Source organism: Talpa europaea, assembly GCF_964194135.1.
Source record: "Talpa europaea genome assembly, chromosome: 8".
In the NCBI taxonomy this organism is placed as follows: domain Eukaryota; kingdom Metazoa; phylum Chordata; class Mammalia; order Eulipotyphla; family Talpidae; genus Talpa; species Talpa europaea.
Window position 1 is genome coordinate 30,919,578 of NC_140075.1, and position 22,422 is coordinate 30,941,999.

Below are 22,422 nucleotides of genomic sequence, written 5' to 3' on the forward strand. Positions count from 1 at the left end.
AATGCTCAAACCCCCACCTCCGGGAAGGCTTTATCTGGACTTGGCGTGTCCTCCTCTCCCCTAGCATTTGCTCCTCAGAACACTGGATTCTGCATTCAGTGCCCACATGGCCTGCACTTGCCTGAGTTACCTGAAGTCCCCATGTTACCTCAGCAAGAATGCTGTCATATAACAAAACTAAGACAACTTAGTAAGGTGTTTGATGAAGTTTGTTCAGGGCAAAACAACCCATGGATGCCTCACAGCCAGTAGACCACTGTTTCACAGGGATTTTAGGCAAGAGAGTTTCACAGAATGCTAAAAGGGACAGTGTGGAGACAGCATGCCTGGCTGGGAGACCAGGAATGTCCTTAGAAGGCTAGCAGGTCCTATTTTCCAGGGTAGGGTAAGCTAACTATTGCTGATTGCTATTGGTACATGTTAGACTTCCTTGAGACTGAGGCATTTCTTGAAAAGGTAGGCTGATTTACTGAGCAGGCTCCATATTGTGGGTCCTGATAAAACATTAACTTTATCAATGCTTTTTGTCCTCATCTTACTCAGCCTCAAGGAGTATCTATGACAGGACATTTTCCTTCTATTTTCCTCTAGGGAGGTCCCTTCTACCAGCTTTATCTCAAATCCACTTTCTCTGTCTCTTGCCACCAACGCAGGCTGAATTATTAAAATAGCATTTGACTTCTGCTCTTACTCTTCGCCATTCCCACCACATCTGCTTTACCTGGTCTCCCTCTTCCTTCCTGTGTTCCAGACACACTGGCCTTTCGGTTTTTGGAATATACCAGGCTCTTACACACTTGGAGTCTCTTTACATGCTCTTCCCTTGCTTGGGCTGTGGCTTGTCTCGACCTAAATGGTACATCCTCAGGTAGGTTCCCTGATGACCAGACCCAAGTGTGTTCCCTCACACCCACACAGGTCATTGTCTCCGTAGATTGTAGGGGAGGCAGAACTTTACCCCACCCTCTTAGGGTTGCAGGCTGGATCTGAGAAGCTAATGGATTGAGACAGACTAACCGGAGAGAAGCATATGGATTTTCACATGTACGTAGGAACCCCCATATGAAACTGGAAAGCCAAAGGAGCCCGCACCTAGACTTTGTATGGTAGGTTGAACTAAGAAAGCAGTTGTGGAAAAGCAATTCAAGTATGTGGAAAGACAAAAGGAAGAGAAAGTTATTTGATTTTTTTAAAAGATTTATTTATTTATTTATACAAGCACTGGGTACAGTCAGAAGCGCGGGAGGGTGAGAGAATTCACCAGAGCCAGAGAGAAGAGCAGAGCAGGCAGACTGACAAAGTACACTGCTGAGGGGAGCAGCAGGTGCGGCAGGAGAGGTCTGCGCGCCATGTGGGACCCTCACCTGTTGGCCAGGGATTGAACCGGTGCTGCAGAGGCTGTGGGCTGCTTCACAACGCAGCGCTCAACCGCTGCGCCACTAGGGAGGCCCGAGAACAGTTATTTTAACAAGTTCTATTTGTACAGAAACTCTCGGTCTCAGCTCCCTGTGACTGTGAAAACATAAGAATGTTTTTCACCTAGTAGAAGAGGGAGGCCATCTTTCATGGAAGAGTTTTAAATCCAGCTTTCAGGAAGAAAAGAGGGGGTCAGAGGGCCCTTCTGGCATTACTGTTTTTCAAGTGCCATAACTCAACATGATTCTTAGGCCAAAGTGGCATATTTTGGAGTGCCCCATTCTGTCACCCTTCAAGGGCATCACATCATCTCTTCAGCAACACTTTCTAGACTTGTACTTATACATTATCATACTTTTCCCCACCAGACCAGAAGTTCTCTGACAGCTGGAATCAGATCTGTTTTCTCACCTGTGTGTACTAGCAATGCCTGGCAGTCCTCACTTTATATGTGAGGGTGACCAGGTGATGGGTAAATAAACTGATGACCTCCTGTGTCATGGGCTGTTTAACTTAACCCAGGACCATGCTCACAGAATGCTTTCCTGAAGCCTTACCCCAGATTTTATTGAGGATTATTATAAAGTCATATTAAACTGAGCTTACATATTTTGCACACATAGTTAATGATGCAGTTATTAACATTTATTATATAATTATATGGTTCAGGTTACCATATGTAAGGTTCATGTTCTCATTTCTGATAGAGTTTATTATTGCTAAGTACATTGCTGCCCTTAAAAGAATTTTTCTGCTTTCTCTTATCTGTGAAATGTGAAATAATCACATTTCTCTTTTTGACCTGACTACCTGGATTTTCCAAGACAGTCAAGGCTTAATTACTCACAGCAATTCAGATTTGGCACTAACAAGGGAATGGCTGATGAAAAAGACAGGTTTGGGAGTCAGAGCTGGTTTTGACCTCCAGCCTTGTCACTGTGTGTTTTTGGGCAAGAAGCTAAAACTAAAACTGTCTGATCCTGAGATGCTTTATCTATAAATGGAGATGGCTCCTTCCTTGCAAAGTCGATCAAGTTCCTGGATCAAATGAGTAAATGTGTTGTCCCTCAGCCTCCCCTTTTTTATGAGATAGAGATCATGTAAAGTGCTGCAAATATTTGGGGAAAAAGTGTATATGTAATTAAGTTTAAGAAAATATATAGCATAGTTATTTTGTGAAAAGAGGTTGGGTGAAAGTACACACAATTTCAGATTTCACCAGGTCAGAATTTTTGCTTGTTATTGCCTCAGTATTCAGGCCTTTTCTGATCCATGTGCCTGAATATCTTCTCTTCCCCCACCACTGAGTTCCATGACTGCTTTATTTTCTTTACAGCACTCATCACTGTTAGAAAATGTTCATTTGTCTTCGAGTCTCTATCAGCTAGTTGGAGTGCCCCATTCTGTCACCCTTCAAGGGCATCACATCATCTCTTCAGCAACACTTTCTAGACTTGTACTTATACATTATCATTTATTTTCCCCACCAGACCAGAAGTTCCTTGAAATTTTGGGTCCATATCTGTCTCAATTTACCCGTGTATTCCCAGCTTCTAGAACAACATCTATACATTATGGGCATTCACTAATATTTGAATGAATTGGAATTAAATGAAACATTTTGGTTCACTCCTTAGATGGCTTTGAAAAAGAAAATGTATTCTCTCTGGTGCTGGTTTTGTTTTTAAACCATGTTTTGGGAAAATGTGACCAAATGCCTATATAAAATATAATTAAACGTAAATGTAATATTTTAAAAGTATAACTTTCTTTTTTTTTTTGTTTGTTTGTTTTTTGTTTTTTGTTTTTTGTTTTTTGTGGGACCCTCGCGGGTGGCCGGGATCAAACTGGCACTGCAGAGGCTGCAGGCAGCCTCGCAACCCAGCACTCAACCATTGCACCACCAGGGGAGGCCCAAAAGTATAACTTTTGAACTAAGATGATTGTTCTCTTAAGTGTTCATGACTGGCTGTCTGGAAAAAAAAAACTTCTTTTTCTCTTTTAGGTCAAAGAGCCCCCCGAAATCAATTTAGTTCTGTACCCTCAGGGCCTGACTGGTGAAGAAGTATATGTGAAAGTGGATTTGAGGGTTAAGTGCCCACCAACCTATCCAGATGTGTGAGTACATTTATAAATAGCTTTGATATAATTTCAGTTCTCTAATTTACAACACAGAAATAAGTTGAATGAATGGTTATTTTTCCCTTCCTGCCCCCATTTAATTCCTAATATATGTATTTCATCAAAACTACATCAGCAACAGACTTTGTCATAAAACCTATCTCATAGTTAAGTCTGCTAATGTTTATAGAGTAGTCACTACAGAAACTAATATTTGTTCTGGGGCTGATTATTTGATTCCTCTGACGTGTTAACTTTTTTTTGTTTAATTCTTCATAAACTAGGAAGAGGAACCATCTAGAAGGAAAGGATAAAGGCACGGTGACTATGAAAGCTTTTGCTTACTTAAAGTATGGTTGGCAATAGGACTTAGAGTTACACCTGGACCTAATCGGACTGTTAATACCTACAGTAATGGAGGAGTTAGAGGCACCCACTTCTGGGGCTCTGCCCACATCTCTTCACTGTGCTGGGCTGTCCCTGGCCACGCAGGGCATTTAATGTCCTTGGCCCACTAATGCTCGGGTGTGTTCTTTAGTTAGACAATCAGCAAACTCCACGTTTCCAAGCTCCTCTGATTAGGAATGACTGGTAGAGCAGAAGTGTTAACATTCAGGATGCAAGTATTCTTTTTTTGAGGTACTCTGTATATTCCTTGTAATCATTCCCTCAGATATTCCACATGAAGAGCAGATTGGCCTGAATGATTTTTGTGTTTGAGTTTATTGTGCAGAGAACCAAGGAAGGAAAGTGACAAATAAATGGAAGCACTGCCTTACCCAGTGGGTGGCAAATTTAGGAAATTTGTTATGCTAAGGATAAATGGAAGAGATAAAAATAGATAGGCCAAGATGAGCTTCTTGAAGTTAATAACCTTATTTTTTTGCTCCCAACATTGTGCCTAGAGTAGATCTAGTAGCTCTGTGAAAGTTAATTCATTAATTAATTAAAGAGTAATTAAATTTATGAAAGAAAAATAAGACAATGTTTCTCTAGGTTTTCTATTTCCTGACATGGAGTGTCCAACAATTCAATTCTAAGACTAATAACTATCCATAGTTTTTGCAAACACCTTGCAAGTAAGACCTCAGATGCCATTTGCAACTCTCATACTTTTTAAGATTTATTTATGCATACAAGAACTGGGGTACAGGCCAGAGGTGGGGGGGTGAGAGGATTCACAAGAGACAGGGTGGGGAACAGAACAGGAAGATTGACTGAAATACACTGCTGAGGGGAGCAGTGGGCAAGACAAGAGAAGTCTGCTGCTCCATGTGAGTAGCTTCCTGGCTGGTGCTCGAACTCATGCTGCAGTGGCTTCAGATAGCTTAATAGGTTGTATCTTACCCCCTTGTGCCACCAGGAAGGCCCAAGTCTCATAATTTTGATTGACTGGCTATCAAGTCATGGATTTCCGTAACCCCTCAGGTTTGATTATTTGCTAGAGCAATTCACAGAACTCACAAAGGCACTTTATTTACTATTATCAGTTTATTGTAAAGGATACAGCTTAGAGAACAAAGAATGCAAGAGGTGCATAGTGAGGAGTGTGGGGAGGGGTTTGGAGCTTCCATGCCCTTTTGACATTGACAGATGTCCCATGGGGGGGACAGTCAGCTCTGGTTCAGAACTACTACCCTAGAAGATTATGAAGGTAAACCTTTGTCCACCTGGTAAAAATATTATGAAATGATTTTTTAAGAAACAATATGGAAATGCTTATAAAAAGCTAAAAAGTAAAAATTATAATATCAGCTACATAAAATTATGAATCATGTAGCAAGGGCATAAAGAGAACACTGGAAGATTTCTTTAAAGTTTAATTAGAGGGCCTCCCCGGTGGCGCAGCGGTTGAGCGCTGGGTTGCGAAGCAGCCCGCGGCCACTGCGGCGCCGGTTCGATCCCCGGCTGCTCCCCGGCTACCGGAGGAGGGTCCCACATGGCGCGCAGACCTCTCCTGCCGCCCGCTGCTCCCCTCAGCAATGTACTTCGGTCCTTCTGCCTGCTCTGCCCCCCGCTCTGGCTCTGGTGAATTCTCTCACCCTCCCGTGCTTCTGACTGTACCCAGTGCATGTATAAACAAAACAAACAAACAAATAAATAAATAAAACATGCCTCTATTAAAAAAAAAAAAAAAGAAAACACCTAAAGTTTAATTAGAGGGTCTCCCTGGTAGCACAAGGGTTTGGGATGCAACCTGTGAAGCTATCTGCAGCCACTGCAGCATGAGTTTGATCCCCAGTCTGGGAGCTACCCACATGGCGGTGCAAACCTCTCCCATCTTGCCCGCTGCTCCCCTCAGGAGTGTATTTCAGTCAATCTGCCTGTTCTGTTCCCTACTCTGTCTCTGGTGAATCCTCTCACCCCACACCTCTGGCCTGAACCCCAGTTCTTGTATGCATAAATAAATAAATCTTTAAAAAAAATAAAGTTTAGTTAGAATTGTAGATGAATTTTCACCATGTGTTAATACTGTGACTACTTAATTTCTTAAAAGTAATTATGTAATTATGGGGAAACCTATCTACCCATTGAAATGATGTGATATGGTGACACTTTCCTTTTCTACATAATAGTCCTTGATCTAAGGCAAGGGAGAGGATCTGGGATTAGATGAACCATCTGTGGACCCAGGACTGTATGGCATTTCTTTCTTTTTCTTGTATGTATAAACATCTTTCTCTCAGATTTCCATCTATCCAAGATGATAATGACTGTAGCAACTTGTGACTCTGAAACATTGTGAGAACACATATATAGGTGAATAGCAAAGGCTCTGGTAAGGTAGAATACCATAAGGTAGAATACTCAGAAACGCTTGCTAGGAAGTAATGAATAATCAGTAAAATTAAATAAAACCTGCATAATGTCAGTGAGTTGTTACTGGGTATTTGTGGATTGGGAATAAAAGGAAATCCTGGGGTTAGAGGTGTACTTTCCTTGGGTAGGATGTGTTGACTCTTAATTGTACTCTGTAGGGTTGAAGAAAAGTATGGACTTGGGCATCCTCAGAATAGGCAGAATTTGCAGTGTGCACGATTCATCTATATACAAGTGAGCATGCATTTCTGTCTCATCTACAATCAGAATGAATGACTTAGACTCAGTATGTTGTGGGAATACTAGTTGGCTCTCTGTGGTCCCATCTTGCCTGGTGATGCTGTCCTGCTTAGTGCTGGAGCACATGAACACCCAAACACTTGGACTAGTGTGGGAGAGCTGTCACTGTGGGTTAGCTGATAGTGGGCTGCAAGCCAAGCTCAGCATTTTCATAAAGGAGGTATGTGGCCAAGTGGCTAGGATGGAGTCACACACAGAACTGGAGTGATTTTTTTTTAAAAAAGATTTATTTATTATGCATACAAGAATTGGGGTATAAGCCAGAGGTACGGGATATGAAAGGATTCACCAGAGAGTGGGGAGCAGAACAGGCAGTTTTATAGAGATATACTGCTGAGAGGAACAGTGAGTGAGACAGGAGAGGTCTGCTGCGCCATGTGGGTCAGCTCCCTGGCTGGTGATCAAACTCGTGCTGCAGTGGCTGGTGATAGCTTGGTAGTGCTATGTCTTTAACCCCTGTCCCACCAGGGAGGTCTGTGGAGTGATTTTTTTTTTGTTGTTGGGGTGGAAATTTCAATTTTGATTGTAAAGCTGAAATCAGACAGAGATGTTGAGGAGATACTGTGATCGTGCCTAAGTCGACTTGCCTGGGGAATGGGTGCCTGACAGTCCACAGTGACCCCTGGCCAGCCCAGGGTAACCAGCGCTGTGTCAGGCAGAGTGACTCGGGTATCTTTGAGATCTTTTCTTGATTAAGGCAGATTTTGCTGGGAGTATACAGAAACTCACAAATGAACCTGCAAGGAATTCCCAGACCCAGTGCTTGGATCTTATCAAGTAGTAATACAAAAGCTATCCTTTTTGTGGTAATTCCTTCTTGCTTTTTTTCCCCCAGAGTCCCTGAAATAGAGTTGAAGAATGCCAAAGGTCTGTCAAATGAAAGTGTTAATTTGTTAAAATCTCGCCTAGAAGAAGTGGCCAAAAAACATTGTGGAGAGGTAAGCTTTGTTACACTGGAATTGGAAGAGGAGGGTAAAAGTCTCATCACGTTTACCAGTGTTTGCTTTCCTACCTTTTGTCTTAAAGGTGTTTGAACCTCAAGTTCAGTTTTAACTAGAATGTTTTCTTACTGATATCTACAAAGGATAACATTGCTTTTTGTGTATGTTTATTTATAAATGAAAAATTTTAGAACATGTGTAGGTGGTACTGTTGATACTTAAGAATTTTTATTGAAAGTAGTCTTTGTGTGGGGCCTCCCTGGTGGCACAAGGGATTAAGCACTACACTCTGAAGCTGTCCGCAGCCTCTGCAGCACAAGTTCGATCCCCCACCGGCCAGGGAGCTACCCACATGGTGCAGCAGACCTTTCCTGTCTTGTCCGCTACTCCCCTCAGCAGTGTATTTCAGTCAGTCTGCCTGTTCTGTTCTGTTCCCCACTCTGTCTCTGGTGAATCCTCTTACCTCCTGCATCTCTGGCCTGTACCCCAGCTCTTGTATGCATGCATAAATAAATCTAAAAAAAAAAAAAAAAAGTAGTCTTTGTGAACCTGGATGTACATTTTGTACCCTTTAGGCCTGAGTATCATCACCTGATCTTGGCTTGAACTTTGATACTGGCAAATGTGTGCAGACAAGTGATTTCTGACCAAATCCATATCAGAACGAATTGTTTGCCTTCTCAGTAATTATCCACATGCTCTGCTTCAGCATCCCTGCTATACCTGAACTTTCATACTCAGTTCAGGACTGATACTTTTTTTTTTTTAAATAAAGATTTTATTTAAAATCTGGGGTACCTGTACCTGGGGTACAGGTCAGAAGCGTGGGAGGATGAGAGAATTCACCAGAAACAGAGCAGGGAGCAGAACAGGCAGACAGACCGAAGACACTGCTGAGGGGAGCAGCAGGCGAGACAGGAGAGGTCTGTGGCACCCTGTGGGATTCTCGCCCGCCAGGTGGGATTGAACTGGCGCTGCAGAGGCTGCAGAGAGCTTCACAGCGCGGCGCTCAACCTGCTGCACCGCCAGGGAGGCCCAGTACTGTTTCTTAATCCTCTGCACATCAGGGTCTCCTTAAGGGTGTTCCTTAGGTGGCAGAACTTTGTCAGGAAGGAAGACTAGATAATTTCTTAGGGTAGAGTATTGCTACGTGTTCCCTGAACATTGGTTGTTTCTGTGTCTTGTAAGTAATGCTGCGGTAAACATGGGCGTGCATTTATCCTTCCAAGTTAGTGATTTTGTTTTCTCTGAATATATTCCCAGAAGTGGAGTTGCTGGAGTGTGTGTAGTTCTATTTTTAAGCTTTTGAAGAAACTCTATTGTTTTCTGTGGTGACTGCACCAATTTATTTTATTTTTTTAAGATTTATTTATTTATTTATTTATACAAGCACTGGGTACAGTCAGAAGTGTTGGAGGGTGAGAGAATTCACCAGAGCCAGAGCCAGAACAGGTAGACTGATGAAATACACTGCTGAGGGGAGCAGCGGGCGCAGCAGGAGAGGTCTGTCACGCCATGTGGGACCCTCGCCATTGGCCGGGGATTGAACCGGTGCTGCAGAGGCTGCGGGCAGCTTCACAGCCCAGTGTTCAACCGCCGTGCCTCCAGGGGAGGCCCTACTGCACCAATTTAAATCCCCAACAGTGTGCAAGGGTTTTCCACACCCTCATCAATATTTGTTATTTCATGTCTTTTCAGTGATTGTCATTCTAACATGTGTGAGGTGACATCTCATGGTGGTTGTGATTTGCATTTCCCTGATGATTAATGATGTTGTGCATGTTTTCATATACCTGTTGGTTATCTGTATGTCTTCTTTGGAGAAGTGTCTATTCAAATCCTTTTTTAATCAGGTGTGATTGGTTTGTTGTTGTTGTTGTTGTTGAGTTGAATGAGTTTTTTATTAACTCTTGGATATTAGTTTGGATATTAAACCGTTATATGATTTGCAAATATGTTCTCCCATCTGGTAGATTGCTTTTTTGTTTTATTGATGGTTTCCTTTGCTATGCAGAAGCTTTTTCTTTTTCTTTTTAAAAGATTTATTTAGTGGCTTCCCCAGTGGCGCAGTGGGTTGAGCCCCACGCTGTAAGGCTGTCAGCGGCCTCTGCAGCACGGGTTCGATTCCCAGCCGGCCAGGGAGAAACCCACATGATGTGGCAGACCTCTCCTGCCTCACCCACTATTCCCCTCAGCAGTGTCTTCGGTCTGTCTGCCTGTTCTGCTCCCTGCTCTGTCTCTGGTGAATTCTTTCACCCACCCACCCCCGCATCTCTGGCCTGTACCCCAGTTCTTGTATACATAAATAAAAAATCTTTGAAAAAATAAAAGATGTGTTTATTTATGCATACAAGAACTGAGGTACAGGCCAGAGGTGGGGGGTGGATGAGAGGATTCACCAGAGACAGGGTGGGATGCAGAACAGGTAGACTGACTGACATACACAGCTGAGGGAAGCAGTGGGTAAGACAGGAGAGGTCTGCTGTGCCATGTGATTCACCTACCTGGCCGGGGATTGAACTCGTACTGCAATAGCTGCAGATTGCTTCATAGTACTGATGCTTAACCCCTTGCGCCACTAGGGTGGCCCCTTTCCCAGCATTTTCTTTTATTTTTTAAAGATTTATTTATTTATGCATACAAGAACTGGGGTATAGGTCAGAGATGTGCGGGGGGTGAGGTGTGAGAAGATTCACCAAAGAGAGGGAGGAGCAGAATAGGTGGATCCACTAAAACACACTGCTGAGGGGAGCAGCGGGCGAGACAGGAGAGGTCTGCTGCGCTGGGTCAGCTCCCTGGCTCTCTGGGGCGCGAACTCCCAGCACACAGTGCTACACAGTCACAGTGCTGCAGTGACTGGTGATAGCTTGATAGCCCTGTGTCGTCAACCCTTGCGCCACCAGGGAGGCCACAGGAAGGGGAACTTTTCTCTTTGTGCAACTGTCTGAGAATGCTTCCTTAAGTGGAAACAAAAGGCTTTCTAAGTATTGACCAGCCTCCTACTGGCCCATTACTAGCAGGGAGATAATGAGACTTTTAGGTGTTCATCTTCGTACCCCAGTAGAATATTTCCAGTATGCTGTGTGGACAGATAAAATCTCTGATGTTAGCATTGATTATTCTCTGCTCTACTGTCATTATGTAGGCAGATTTTTTGTTGATGTTGTTGAGAAAGTAGTTTTTCCTTTTATGCAATCTTAAATATTTTATCAGATTTATTTGTAGAGAAAAGTATTCTATTGGATTCATTATGCAGAAAATGCCAATAAATTGAATAGCACTGCAGAAGACAAGTGAAGTTTTTATTATCTAGATAGTGTTTTGTCCTGATAGCAGCACAGCGAGATAAGCCCTGTAAAAGCCCTTCCCTGCTGTGATTGCATCATGTACCTAATTTAGAATGTGTCATATTGCAATGAGTTATCACCATTGTAAGTGGAGCTCTCATTGCCTGCATGTTTTTCTGTAGCCTCTCCTTGGGGTCATGTCTTCCCACTAGGTGGCCATGTGTGGTTGATTTTCCTTTCCGTGTTTAGGTGATGATATTTGAATTGGCTTACCACGTGCAGTTATTTCTCAGCGAACATAACAAGCCCCCTCCCAAGTCTTTTCATGAAGAAATGCTGGAAAGGCGGGCTCAGGAGGAGCAGAGGCGGTTGCTGGAGGCCAAGCAGAAGGAGGAGCAGGAGGTGAGACCCTTTGTCGCCACCAGCAGCCAGCCCAGGGGAACTGCAAGCTCCTGTGGTTGTGACTGTCTACACTTACCTTTTTGTTTTTTTGTAAAGCATGTGAAATTATTTTGTGCATTTTTATTGAGGTAATACTGGTTTATAACATTATGTAAATTTCAGATATACACACTTACCTTTTGTTTTATCTTTCATCTATTTGCATAAAGATGATAGATACTTCTGTTATTTTTTAAATCTTTTAATTAAAGACAGTCTACATATCTGAATGCCTGTCTTGATTTTTAACTTAGTCTTTTTCTTTTTCTTCATTTAGTCTTTCCATCAACTTATCTAGTACTTATTTTGGTGTGAGTTTTGAAACAAGGTGTAATTTTATTTTTTCCCGTTTTCCTAACACATTTATTATCACTCTTGATTTGTAATACTTCCTATAAAGTATATTTTAACTCCTTATATAGACTAAATTCTGTTGGTGAATCATTTATTTTGTTCAATTCATCAGTTTGTTCTTGAGTCTCTACCACACTCTGACTCATTATAATATCTGAAAAGTTAAGCTGTGCCCCACCTACCCCATCTGTTCATCTTCTGTAATTCTTTGATATTTTTTCCCTCATTCTTAACCATTTATTCTTACAGATCTGTAGGACTGCTTTCTCAAAAGTCAAAACAAGAAAAATAAACCCTCTGGGTTTTAAATGAAATTACACTGAACTTATATTTTCGTATAGGAAGAATTGTCCTCTTAACCTTGTTCAGATCTCCTATCCAGGAATGTCTCTTTGTTTATTTTTATCCCTTTCTTGTTTTCTTATAGATCCTATTTCTTTTTTAATTTATGCATGTAAGAACTGGGGTACTTTTTATTTTTTTATTTATTTATGCATACAAGAACTGGGGTACTTTTTTAATTTATTTATGGATACTACTATTTCTTACAGATACTTCTAGGGCTTTGTTTTTCCTGCTTTTTTTTTTCCCCCTGCTTCATGTTCTTTATCTGTGCTTATATTGACATTGTCTCCTTGTGGGTATCACTTGTTTTGTTACTGCTAATCTCTTAATTACTTGTCCTTTAGAGTTTGAAGTTCCTTACTACCATTAATTTTAGAAAGGCACATTTTTATTAGAAGATAGTGAATATTTAGCTAACAATCTTAGTTTGATATACTGCTGTAATTCTTTTTTTAATTTTGTACTATTGCTGTTACATTTTTGGTGAGATTTAATGGTTTTTGATATTTACAACCATGAATTTTAAAAGGAGACTTTTATAAAACAATATTTTTCCCTACCTATATTGAAATCCATTTGAGCAATAGATACCCGAGTCATGGGGATGGCGATCAAAACACTGAGAAAGTCAGTTGAATAATGCAGCTGAAGATCAGTAGTGTGTGGGGGCAATAGCTGTCCCTCACCAGCCAGGTGCAGGCACTGAGGACAGCTCAGTCCACCTCTACCAAGTAGGGCCCACACTGTTGGGAAGAGCAGGCACAAGTGCCCAGTCTCTGCAGATAAGCAGATTTCAAAGAGGAGGGGCATGTCAAGTGTGGGGAGACTTGAGAAGCCAACCCTGTTGCCTCCATGGGGGAGCATGAAGAGTGGGGAGTAAATGCCCCTCCCCATATAGTCCTGAAACCTATTGAAATGGGAATGCCTAGTACAGAAGAGCTCTAATAAAAGCAAAATAACTACAGCCTGAATTAAGTTTCTATATGTTCAGGCCCCTTAGGAAAGGAGGGTTTTTGAATTAATGAAATTCAGAAGATTTATGTGATTTCAGAATTTATATGTTGTGTGGGTTTTCTAAGATTGACATTTGGTGGTGATATGATTACAGCAACGTGAAATCCTTCATGAGATTCAGCGGAGGAAAGAAGAAATAAAAGAAGAGAAAAAAAGGAAAGAAATGGCTAAGCAGGTACTTGATCAATTCTAAACTACTGTATTCTACTAAAATAGCTTAAGTAAAACTATTTGTTCACACTAAAGAATGAATGGAAACCATGTGGACTGCCTACGGTTTCATTCAGTGATGGAAGGATTCAGCAGAGTAGGTTTAAAAAACAGATGTGAAAAAGAATGAAGCCCTTTTTCCTCTGTTTTTCCTAAGTTCAATCAAAACAGTTATATTATAATGCCATAAATTAAAATAAATCTTTTTTTTAAGATTTATTTATTTATGCATACAAGAGCTGGGGTATAGACTAGAGGGGCCGGGGCGGTGGGTTAGAAGATTTACCACAGACAGAGTGGGGAGCAGAACAGGCAGATCTACTGAAATACACTGCTGAGGGGAGCAGCAGTCGAGACAGGAGAGGTCTGCTGCACCGTGTGTGTAGCTCCCTGGCCGGGGATCGAACTCATGCTGCAGTGCCTGCCAATAGCTTCATAGTGCTGCGTCTTAACCCCTTGCACCACCAGGGAGCCCCTAAAATAAATCTTAAAATAAAGCCAGTTACACATGTTTGGAAAAATCCAGAGAAAATTTCATTCTTTCTCTTCTTCATATTCATGGCATCTAACTTAAGGGAAGCTCTGAGGTGTAGGGGATGGAGATGTGGGTGTAGAAGAAAGCAGCACCTGCCTCAAAGCTTAGCCTTTTCACTGCCTAGCTCTGTGACCTTGACAGGTGACAATTTCTGTGACTCATTTTCCTCATCCCCTAAAATGAGTCTGGTAATGCCTTCCTTTCTGTCTCATGTAATCATTCCCACTGATAAATGCACTGCCCTTTGTGAAAGTACAAAGCCATGTACCAATGGAAGATAATGTTACTGTTCCCACCAAGTCTCCTGTCCTATATCTGATCTACCTCCCTATCAGCCTCTGTCTGCTCTCTTTGCATGCCTTCTGTTTATCTCTTCTTGCTCTTTTCCCCAGCTTTTCACACATCTTCCAAGATTCTAGGCATTTTCATTTATAAAATTTGAAACAATAACCTGCTCTTAAGTTCTTGAACCCGTGCATATTTGGACATTAAATTTTTAAAAGTTGAGTTCATATTTATTATGTTTGCAGGCATTCAGCTTTAGTAAAATTTGCACTTTAAAGTGAACTTACAGTTATGTACTATGAGGACCTTTCATTTATGATTCACATTTAAAGTAGGTTTTACTCTCCTTTATTTCTAGGAACGTTTGGAAATTGCTGGTTTTACAAACCAAGATCAAACTTCAAGGAAAGACTTGGGAGGACATAGAACAGCTGCCATTCTGCATGGAGGCTCTCCTGACTTTTTAGGAAATGGTAAACATCGGACTAACTCCTCAGGAAGGTCCAAGTAAGTCCCTGAGATTTCTGATTTGGAGAGATGAAAGATTAAAACAACTGTAGTTGGGGGAATACCTGTAGTGAAATTTGATGGAATTTTCAGGTGATGATTTCAATAACCTTTATAAAAGTCTCTATCTCTTAACAGTTTAAAACAAAGTTTTCTTTTACTACTTTCCAAGTAGCTTTCATAGAAACAGTTTTATAACGCATTCCCCTTTATAATTCACAACGTTGCCTGCAGTGCAGTTGAACTCACTTTTATTTATTTTTTTTAAAGATTTACTTATTTATGCATACAAGAGTTGGGGTATAGGCCAAAGGTATGGGGGGTGAGAGGATTCACCAGAGACAGAGTGGGGGGCAGAACAGGCAGATCTACTGAAATACAGTGCTGAGGGGAGCAGCAGGCAAGACAGGAGAGGTCTGCTGTGCCTTGTGGGTAACTCACTGGCCGGGATTGAAGTCATGCTGCAGTGGCTGGCAATAGCTTGAGAGTGCTGAGACTTAACCCCTTGTGCCACTAGGGAGGCCCATTAGTGAGCCCTTTAAAACAGCATATTTTATGAAAAGATCTTTTAGTTACCAAACTAAAAGCTTATATAAACTTTCATGCCTATAGTCTTATTTGTAGGAAGGGACCTTTTTGATTCTTTCCCTAATAATCTGCTGTTTTAAAAAATCAGAAATCGGGCCTCTCCGGTGGCGCAGCGGTTGAGCGCTGGGTTGCGAAGCTGCCCGCAGTCTCTGCAGCGCCGGTTCGATCCCCGGCTGCTCCCCGGCCACCGGAGGAGGGTCCCACATGGCGCGCAGACCTCTCCTGCCGCCCGCTGCTCCCCTCAGCAGTGTACTTCGGTCCTTCTGCCTGCTCTGCCCCCTGCTCTAGCTCTGGTGAATTCTCTAACCCTCCCGCGCTCCTGACTGTACCCAGTGCTTGTATAAAAAAACCAACCAAATAAATAAATAAAACATGCCTCTATAAAAAAAAAAAAATCAGAAATCATTGTGACACTAACATTTAACCACCTATGTTAAGGTAAACTAAATTTTTTTTAAATACTATTTCTAGTAGCAGCTGTATTTTAACGCTGTAGCTCATACTAATTTAGATGACAGTAAATCTCCCTTTATCTTCCCGGGCTATATTCCAAGACCCCGAGTGGATGCCTGAAACCAAGGATAGTACCAAACTCATATGTAATGTTTTTTCCCTGTGCATACATACCTATGAAAAAGTTTAATTTATAAATTAAGCATAGTAGAAGACTAACAACAATAACTAATGACAGAACAGAGCAGTTATAACAATGCTGTATGAAAAGTTATGTGAATGTGGCCTCTAGTAGGATACATAGTTTGAAGTTGTCAAGAATACTCCACTAGGAAATACTTGATGCATTCCGATTATATTGGAAACAGCAGAGGTAAATCAGTGCTATGATAAGTTTACGGATATATAGAAAACAAATTTTAAGTTTAAACATTTCTGGTTTTGTGTCTAAAATCAGTGGGTCCAAGATTACTCTTGAGAGCAAATATCATTAGCAGATTTATTCAAGGAAGGATGGGAAATTTTCCCTCCTCTTGACATAATAGAACAACTTTTTGTGTAGTGCTGTAGAATGACATTTGTGTCCTGTAGGGTGTCAGAAGTATATCTTTGATAGAACAACATTCCATGAGTGCTGTGGACAGGACAGCCGATGAAGTTCTCTGCCATTAATGAAGACTCGGGGTCTAAATGAATTTGCAATGGGGGGAGGCTGGGGAGAGCCATCGAGAGCAGCCTTTCACTTTCCCAGCCCAAGCTTTTATTACAGATATAAACAAAGGAACAAGAAGATAGCACGCAATTGTGTTTTTGCTTACACATATTAGTAAATTCGTGCTGAAAACATGTTTTCCTGGTTAGTGGGGAACATGCTCACAAGCCAGCATGTCCTCAGAGAACAGGAGTCAATTCTGGGAAGAAGTTCTGCAGACAGAACTTCTAACATCCTGGAACTCCGTATGCAGAGTAAACAGGTACTCTCCAAAAACTCCAGCTCCCTTTAGAGCAGCAGGCTTCCAACACATGAGTATCCAAAAAGGAATATGAAAAAAGTAGTTTTCATCTATTGTTTGCAAAGGTTGTTGCACATACCTGCCTGCAACTCTGGTACTATGTTGATTACAGCCTAGGAAAGAAGGACTCTGTTAAAGTATAGTTCATATGCATCTTTGGTTAAGATGTGAGAAGTTCTGGATACACTGAAGTACTTCATGCTATACTCTTTTTTAAAAAAATTTTATTTATTTATTTTTGCATAGAAGAACTGGGGTGCAGGCCAGAGGGGAAGGGGATGTGAGAGGATTCACCAGAGAAAGAGCAGGGAGCAGAACAGCTGGATCTACTGAAATACACTGCTGAGGGGAGCAGCTGGTGAGACTGGAGAGGTCTGCTGCACCATTGGGTTAACTCCCTGGCCAGGGATCTAACTCAGGCCGTTGTGGTGGACCTTCATGGTGGTAGCACTGAGACTTAACCCCTAGGCCACCAGGGATATGGGCCCATTCTTAGGGGCCTCATATACTCTTGATTCTTTCTCTTACTTGCATTAGCATTTATGGGTTAGAAAATCAAAGGAAATAAGCACAATTTTCCATTTTATTCTCTCAGTGGATACATTTTTTTTTATCATTATTGAATTGCCATGATTCTACATCCTTGCTAGAGTTTTGACAATATAGGATTTCCCCTCTAGATATAGTCACCATAGCCCTTCCACTGCTGAAGTACCCATAGTCCTCCACCATAGTCCATTGTGATCTCCCCCATTTGTAGATACATTTAATAGAATTAGTAGAGATGACCTCAAAGTCAATTTTGTGAGGCAGTATTTGAATTGGCTTTGACTAAAAGCCGTAAGACCTAGAACCATATACTCATTCAACATAGACTTGAGCGCTTACTAAATTCCAGACACTGTTCTTAGTCTTGGGGATTTGGTGAGCAAGATCAAGAAGGATTCTGGTTTCATGGGACTTATATGCTACTTGGAGGAGACTGTCCACAATCAAATAAGAAAATGTCAGATAAAGACTTGTGGTCTGTGAGAATTAAAATAGGCTGTGTTGAAAGACCAGTTTAGATTGGGTGTTTGTAGGGTGGAATCTTTAGTGACTTAAGGAGAATGGCTTTAGAGTGGTGGGATTCCGGGTCTGCATGAAAAACAACTGGTGCACAAGACCCAAAGCTGGGCTGGGCCTATACGCCAAACTCATCAAGTAGGACGTGGCTAGAGCTGGCGACCATGGGGAGAATGGATAAGGTGGGGGCGGGGAAGGGGCACAGGGCAGGTCATAGGGGACTTTGTTGACCAGATCAGGATTTTAGGGGATTTTAAACAGGAATAATATCATCTGATTGACACTGAATAAGATGCTTCCTGGCTACAAGTAGAGAACAAACAGCAAGGAGCACCAGTACTGGGGTGGTTTCTGCATCTCATTTCTTCCCTCTCTCCCTTCTTCTCATCACAGCACACTGCAGTCACACTTATCTTTCAGTCCTTGGAGCACCACTCTCCTTCCTTCTCAGGCCCTCTGCTGCCGCTCTGCCTGGGATGCTCTCCCTCTGGCCCTTTGCACGCACTGCTCCTCCTACTGCAGTTCCCCCCTCAAGCGTGACCTCCGCAGAGATGCCTTCTCTGTGCTCACCAGCTCACCTCCAGGGGCTCCTCGATTTATCTATCCAAACCTGTGCTCCACCTGTGCTCTCTGCTTAGTCACTTGTAATCCAAGTCTGTTTTCTTTTTCTCTGTAGCACTTGCCATTGGCTGAAATTCTTATTCATTTGTTTAATTTTTTATTGTCTGTCTCCTATCATGAGAATATAAAATTCATGAGAGCAATGACCTCATCTGTATTTTCTTAGTGCCTGGAACAGTGCCTGGCAGATACATAGTAGGTGCTCAGTAAACATTTAATAAAGAAAGACAATAGAAAGAAAAGGAGAAACTGTCTTTTTGGTACTTCTAGGGTCTGCAGCCTCTTAAACCAGGTCAGCTTTACTTTTCTTTTTTTGTGGGGTATATAAATCTGGTAAGGTTTTACTTAACACTTTCTTCTATTTAAAATAAGAGAAAGAGAAAGGAGGGCCTCCCCGGTGGCACAGCGGTTGAGCGTTGGGTTGTGAAGCTGCCCGCAGCCTCTGCAGCACTGGTTCGATCCCTAGCTGCTCCCCGGCCACCGGAGGAGGGTCCCACATGGCCTGCAGACCTCTCCTGCCGCCCGCTGCTCCCCTCAGCAGTGTACTTCGGTCCTTCTGCCTGCTCTGCTTCCCGCTCTGGCTCTGGTGAATTCTGTCACCCTCCCGCGCTTCTGACTGTACCCAGTGCTTGTATGAATAAATAAATAAATCTTTAAAAAAATAAAATAAAATAAGAGAAGGGGGGAGGAGAACACTTTTCTAGTAGGAAGACTCCAAAGGCCTGGTATCAAGGGTCTGGCCTCTTTGTCAGCCTCTTACTGATGAGCCTTTGTCTTTGTTGAAGAGCTATGTTTTCTGAGTCCTTCAAGTTGTTTCTCTTCCCCTTTTAAAGGATTTACTTTTTTTTTAAGTTGAGGTAAATTCCACATAACCTAACCATTTGAAAGTATACAATTCAGTGTCAATTTGTCTTTTTTAGATAAGTCCTTTCCAATCCCTGCCTTCATCCCAGCGATGTTATAACTCATAAATGAACACTTTGAACTTTTTAGGAGGAGAAAAAAAAATTCTCTGTAAAATAGTTGATGGTAAAGAATAATTTTCAGATTCAGATTTAGTAACCCCCATTGCAGGTTACTAAAGGATAAACCCAGAATCTAGGGCACATCACCAATTTCCACTGTCAAACAGCTTCAGGTTATCTCCTCATTTCTTATCTCTACCCTGAAGCCAGGTGGGTTAACCCCTCCCTCTTTATCCTTACAGAGGAGAAATAACTGAGGGTATGAGACAGCCTCATTCTCCCCAGACTGCTAGGGGAGTTTAATCCTCAATTATAAAGGATGTGGGTAGGGGTGCAGGGGCTCCTCGATTTATCTATCCAAACCTGTGCTCCTCCATTTTCACCATTTCTCAAGTTGGTTCCATGGAGTCATAGACTGGTTCACCTCAAATTAAACAATACCAGGAATTCTTATTAACTCTATTTCCACATAGGTGCCCTGAGCTTCAAATAGAGGAATCAAAAGCTAGGATTTTCTATGGCGTTTTCTTGAACTAGGCAGGAAGGCGAAACTGTCCTTACCCCCTTATCTCTCAGGTGAGACTCCTTCCCTTTTCGGCCATCTGCACCATTGACCATTTTGGTGGAAACAATCTTCTGAATAAAAGCCCAATTCTCAAGTCCCCATTTAACAAGTTGCCACCACTCTTTTTGCTGCTTGGCTTCTTTTTTTTTTTTCCTTTGGGTATTAAGAGCCTAGATGCCTAATTTTGTCTTCTAGAGTTAAGAAGTCTAATTCTCTGTCCTTTGAAAGACCTAGTTAATATCCTCTGGGAATTTGTTTAAAACACCCTTTATCCCTGTGTGGCAACAGCTACTGGGGAAAGCAGTAACATGGGAGATCTAACTATATTGCCACCTCCTGGGAACATTCCATAATCTCAAGTGGATTACTGAAATCAGGCCATTGTTTCTGCTTCCAGATACCAGTCTTTTGCATAGGGATGGCTATTTCTGTTGAAGCTGTTTTACTTGTGAACTGATTATGTTCCAAAAGGTTATTTTAAACCTAATTCTTTTTTCTTTTTTTTTTTAACCTTTATTTATTTATTTATTTATTTTAAAAGATTTATTTATTTATTTGCTTATACAAGCACTGGGTACAGTCAGAAGCGCGGGAGGGTGAGAGAATTCACCAGAGCCAGAGCGGGGAGCAGAGCAGGCAGAAGGACCGAAGTACACTGCTGAGGGGAGCAGCGGGTAGCAGGAGAGGTCTGCACACCATGTGGGACGCTCCTCCGGTGGCCGGGGAGCAGCCGGGGATCGAACTGGCGCTGCAGAGGCTGCAGGCAGCTTCGCAACCCAGCGCTCAACCACTGCACCACTGGGGAGGCCCTTAAACCTAATTCTTGATGAATCCAAAATGAACAGTATGAGCACCCAATATAGAGACACATCTTTTGGGTGGAAGCAGGAGACACTGATGATATTAGATTTTTGCTTCTATTTTTTTTCAAAATCTGTGTGATTTACTTTTTATCCTTGAAAATTGTTCCTGCTAAACAGTCTGTCCCCTGTGTAATGTACCATTTTTGTCATTTTCTTAAGTTTTAACTTTTTACATTATGTGTACATTTATTTTAACCCTAATGATAATGTTTTCTTTTATTTTTTTTAAGATTTTCAAAAAATTTATTTATGCATACAAGAACTAGGGTATAGGCCAGAGGTGCAGAGAGGGAGAGGATTCACCAGAGGCAGAGTGGGGAGCAGAGCAGGCAGATCTACTGAAATACACTGCTGAGGGGAGTGGCAGGTGAGACAGGAGAGGTTTACTTTAACATGTGGGTTAGCTCCCTGGCCAGGGATTGAGCTTGTGCTGCTATGGCTAACAATAGCTTGATTGTGCTGAGACTTAACCCCTTGTACCACCAAGGAGGCCCCTGATAATGTTTTCTTACTAGAACTCTTAATAGTCTTGTGTTAGTTCTTCAAATTCAATGATGGAATGATTAAATTCTAAAACACTTTATTTTATTTTTTTAAAGGTATTTACTTGTTTGTTTGTTTGTTTATTCATACATACATACATACAAGCACTGGGTACAGTCAGAAGCGCGGGAGGGTGAGAGAATTCACCAGAGCCAGAGCGGGGAGCAGAGCAGGCAGAAGGACCGAAGCACACTGCTGAGGGGCGCAGCGGGCGGCAGGAGAGGTCTGCGCGCCATATGGGACCCTCCTCCCTCCGGTGGCCGGGGAGCAACCGGGGATTGAACCGGCGCTGCAGAGGCTACGGGCAGCTTCGCAACCCAGCGCTCAACCACTGCGCCACCAGGGAGGCCCCTAAATTCTAAAACACTTTAAAACCAATTGTTTACACACTCTAAACTAAAGAACATAGAGATGACTGAGACTAAAATCACTGTTACCACTTTCTGTTGAAGGGAACAGAGGTGATACAGAGGTGCATCTGGATAGTTTTTTTTTTTTTAAGATTTATTTATTTATGCATACAAGAACTGGGGTACAGGCCAGAGGTGTGGGGGTGGTGGTGAGAGGATTCACCAGAGACAGAGTGGGGAGCAGAACAGGCAGACTGACTGAAATACACTGCTGAGGGGAGCAGAGGGCAAGACAGGAGAGGTCTGCCGCACCATGTGGGTATCTCCCCGGCCAGCCAGGGATGGAACTCGTGCTGCAGTGGCTGTGAACAGTTTCACAGTGCTGTGCTTAACCCCTTGCGCCACCAAGGAGGCCCAGCTCTCTAGAGAGCTATCCATGTACCACCTCATCACAGCATTTCTTAGAATTGTCCAGCCCTGACCATCAAGTGCTCTCTCCCTGCAACTCCCTCCCTTGGTTCATTCATTATTTTTGCATGATTTAGCTCCCCACTCAGAAAAATGGTAGGAAAAAGGAAGGAGACAAGAGCGTTGGGCTTTGAGAATTTTTTGAAGCTGTCATGAGTGTAATGGCAGAGGTTATCTATCAAAGACAGACAAGAGAGTGAATGAGTATTTAGTGGTTGGGAGACCCACTATTGAATCGGTAGTACTCCAAACCCCTGTCTTGCAGCAGGTTTCTCCAGAGGTTCATGTGCCTGGGAATTGACCTAAATCACTGAACTTCCATGGTCATGGAAATGTCCTGTGTCAGTGCTGT

The 22,422-nt window shown here is 42.3% G+C and overlaps 1 protein-coding gene across 1 annotated transcript in view; it reads left to right on the forward strand.

Annotated features, from left to right (window-relative positions):
- Window positions 1-22,422, forward strand: part of EIF2AK4 (eukaryotic translation initiation factor 2 alpha kinase 4) — a gene marked incomplete at both ends in the record, with an annotated part of 100,224 nt that overhangs the window by 12,428 nt on the left and 65,374 nt on the right. The window contains 5 exons of the mRNA XM_084239807.1: window positions 3,422-3,534; window positions 7,493-7,595; window positions 11,135-11,287; window positions 13,134-13,214; window positions 14,428-14,576. Coding sequence (XP_084095933.1) covers window positions 3,422-3,534; window positions 7,493-7,595; window positions 11,135-11,287; window positions 13,134-13,214; window positions 14,428-14,576 — 599 coding nt within the window. The remainder of the gene's footprint in view (window positions 1-3,421; window positions 3,535-7,492; window positions 7,596-11,134; window positions 11,288-13,133; window positions 13,215-14,427; window positions 14,577-22,422) is intronic.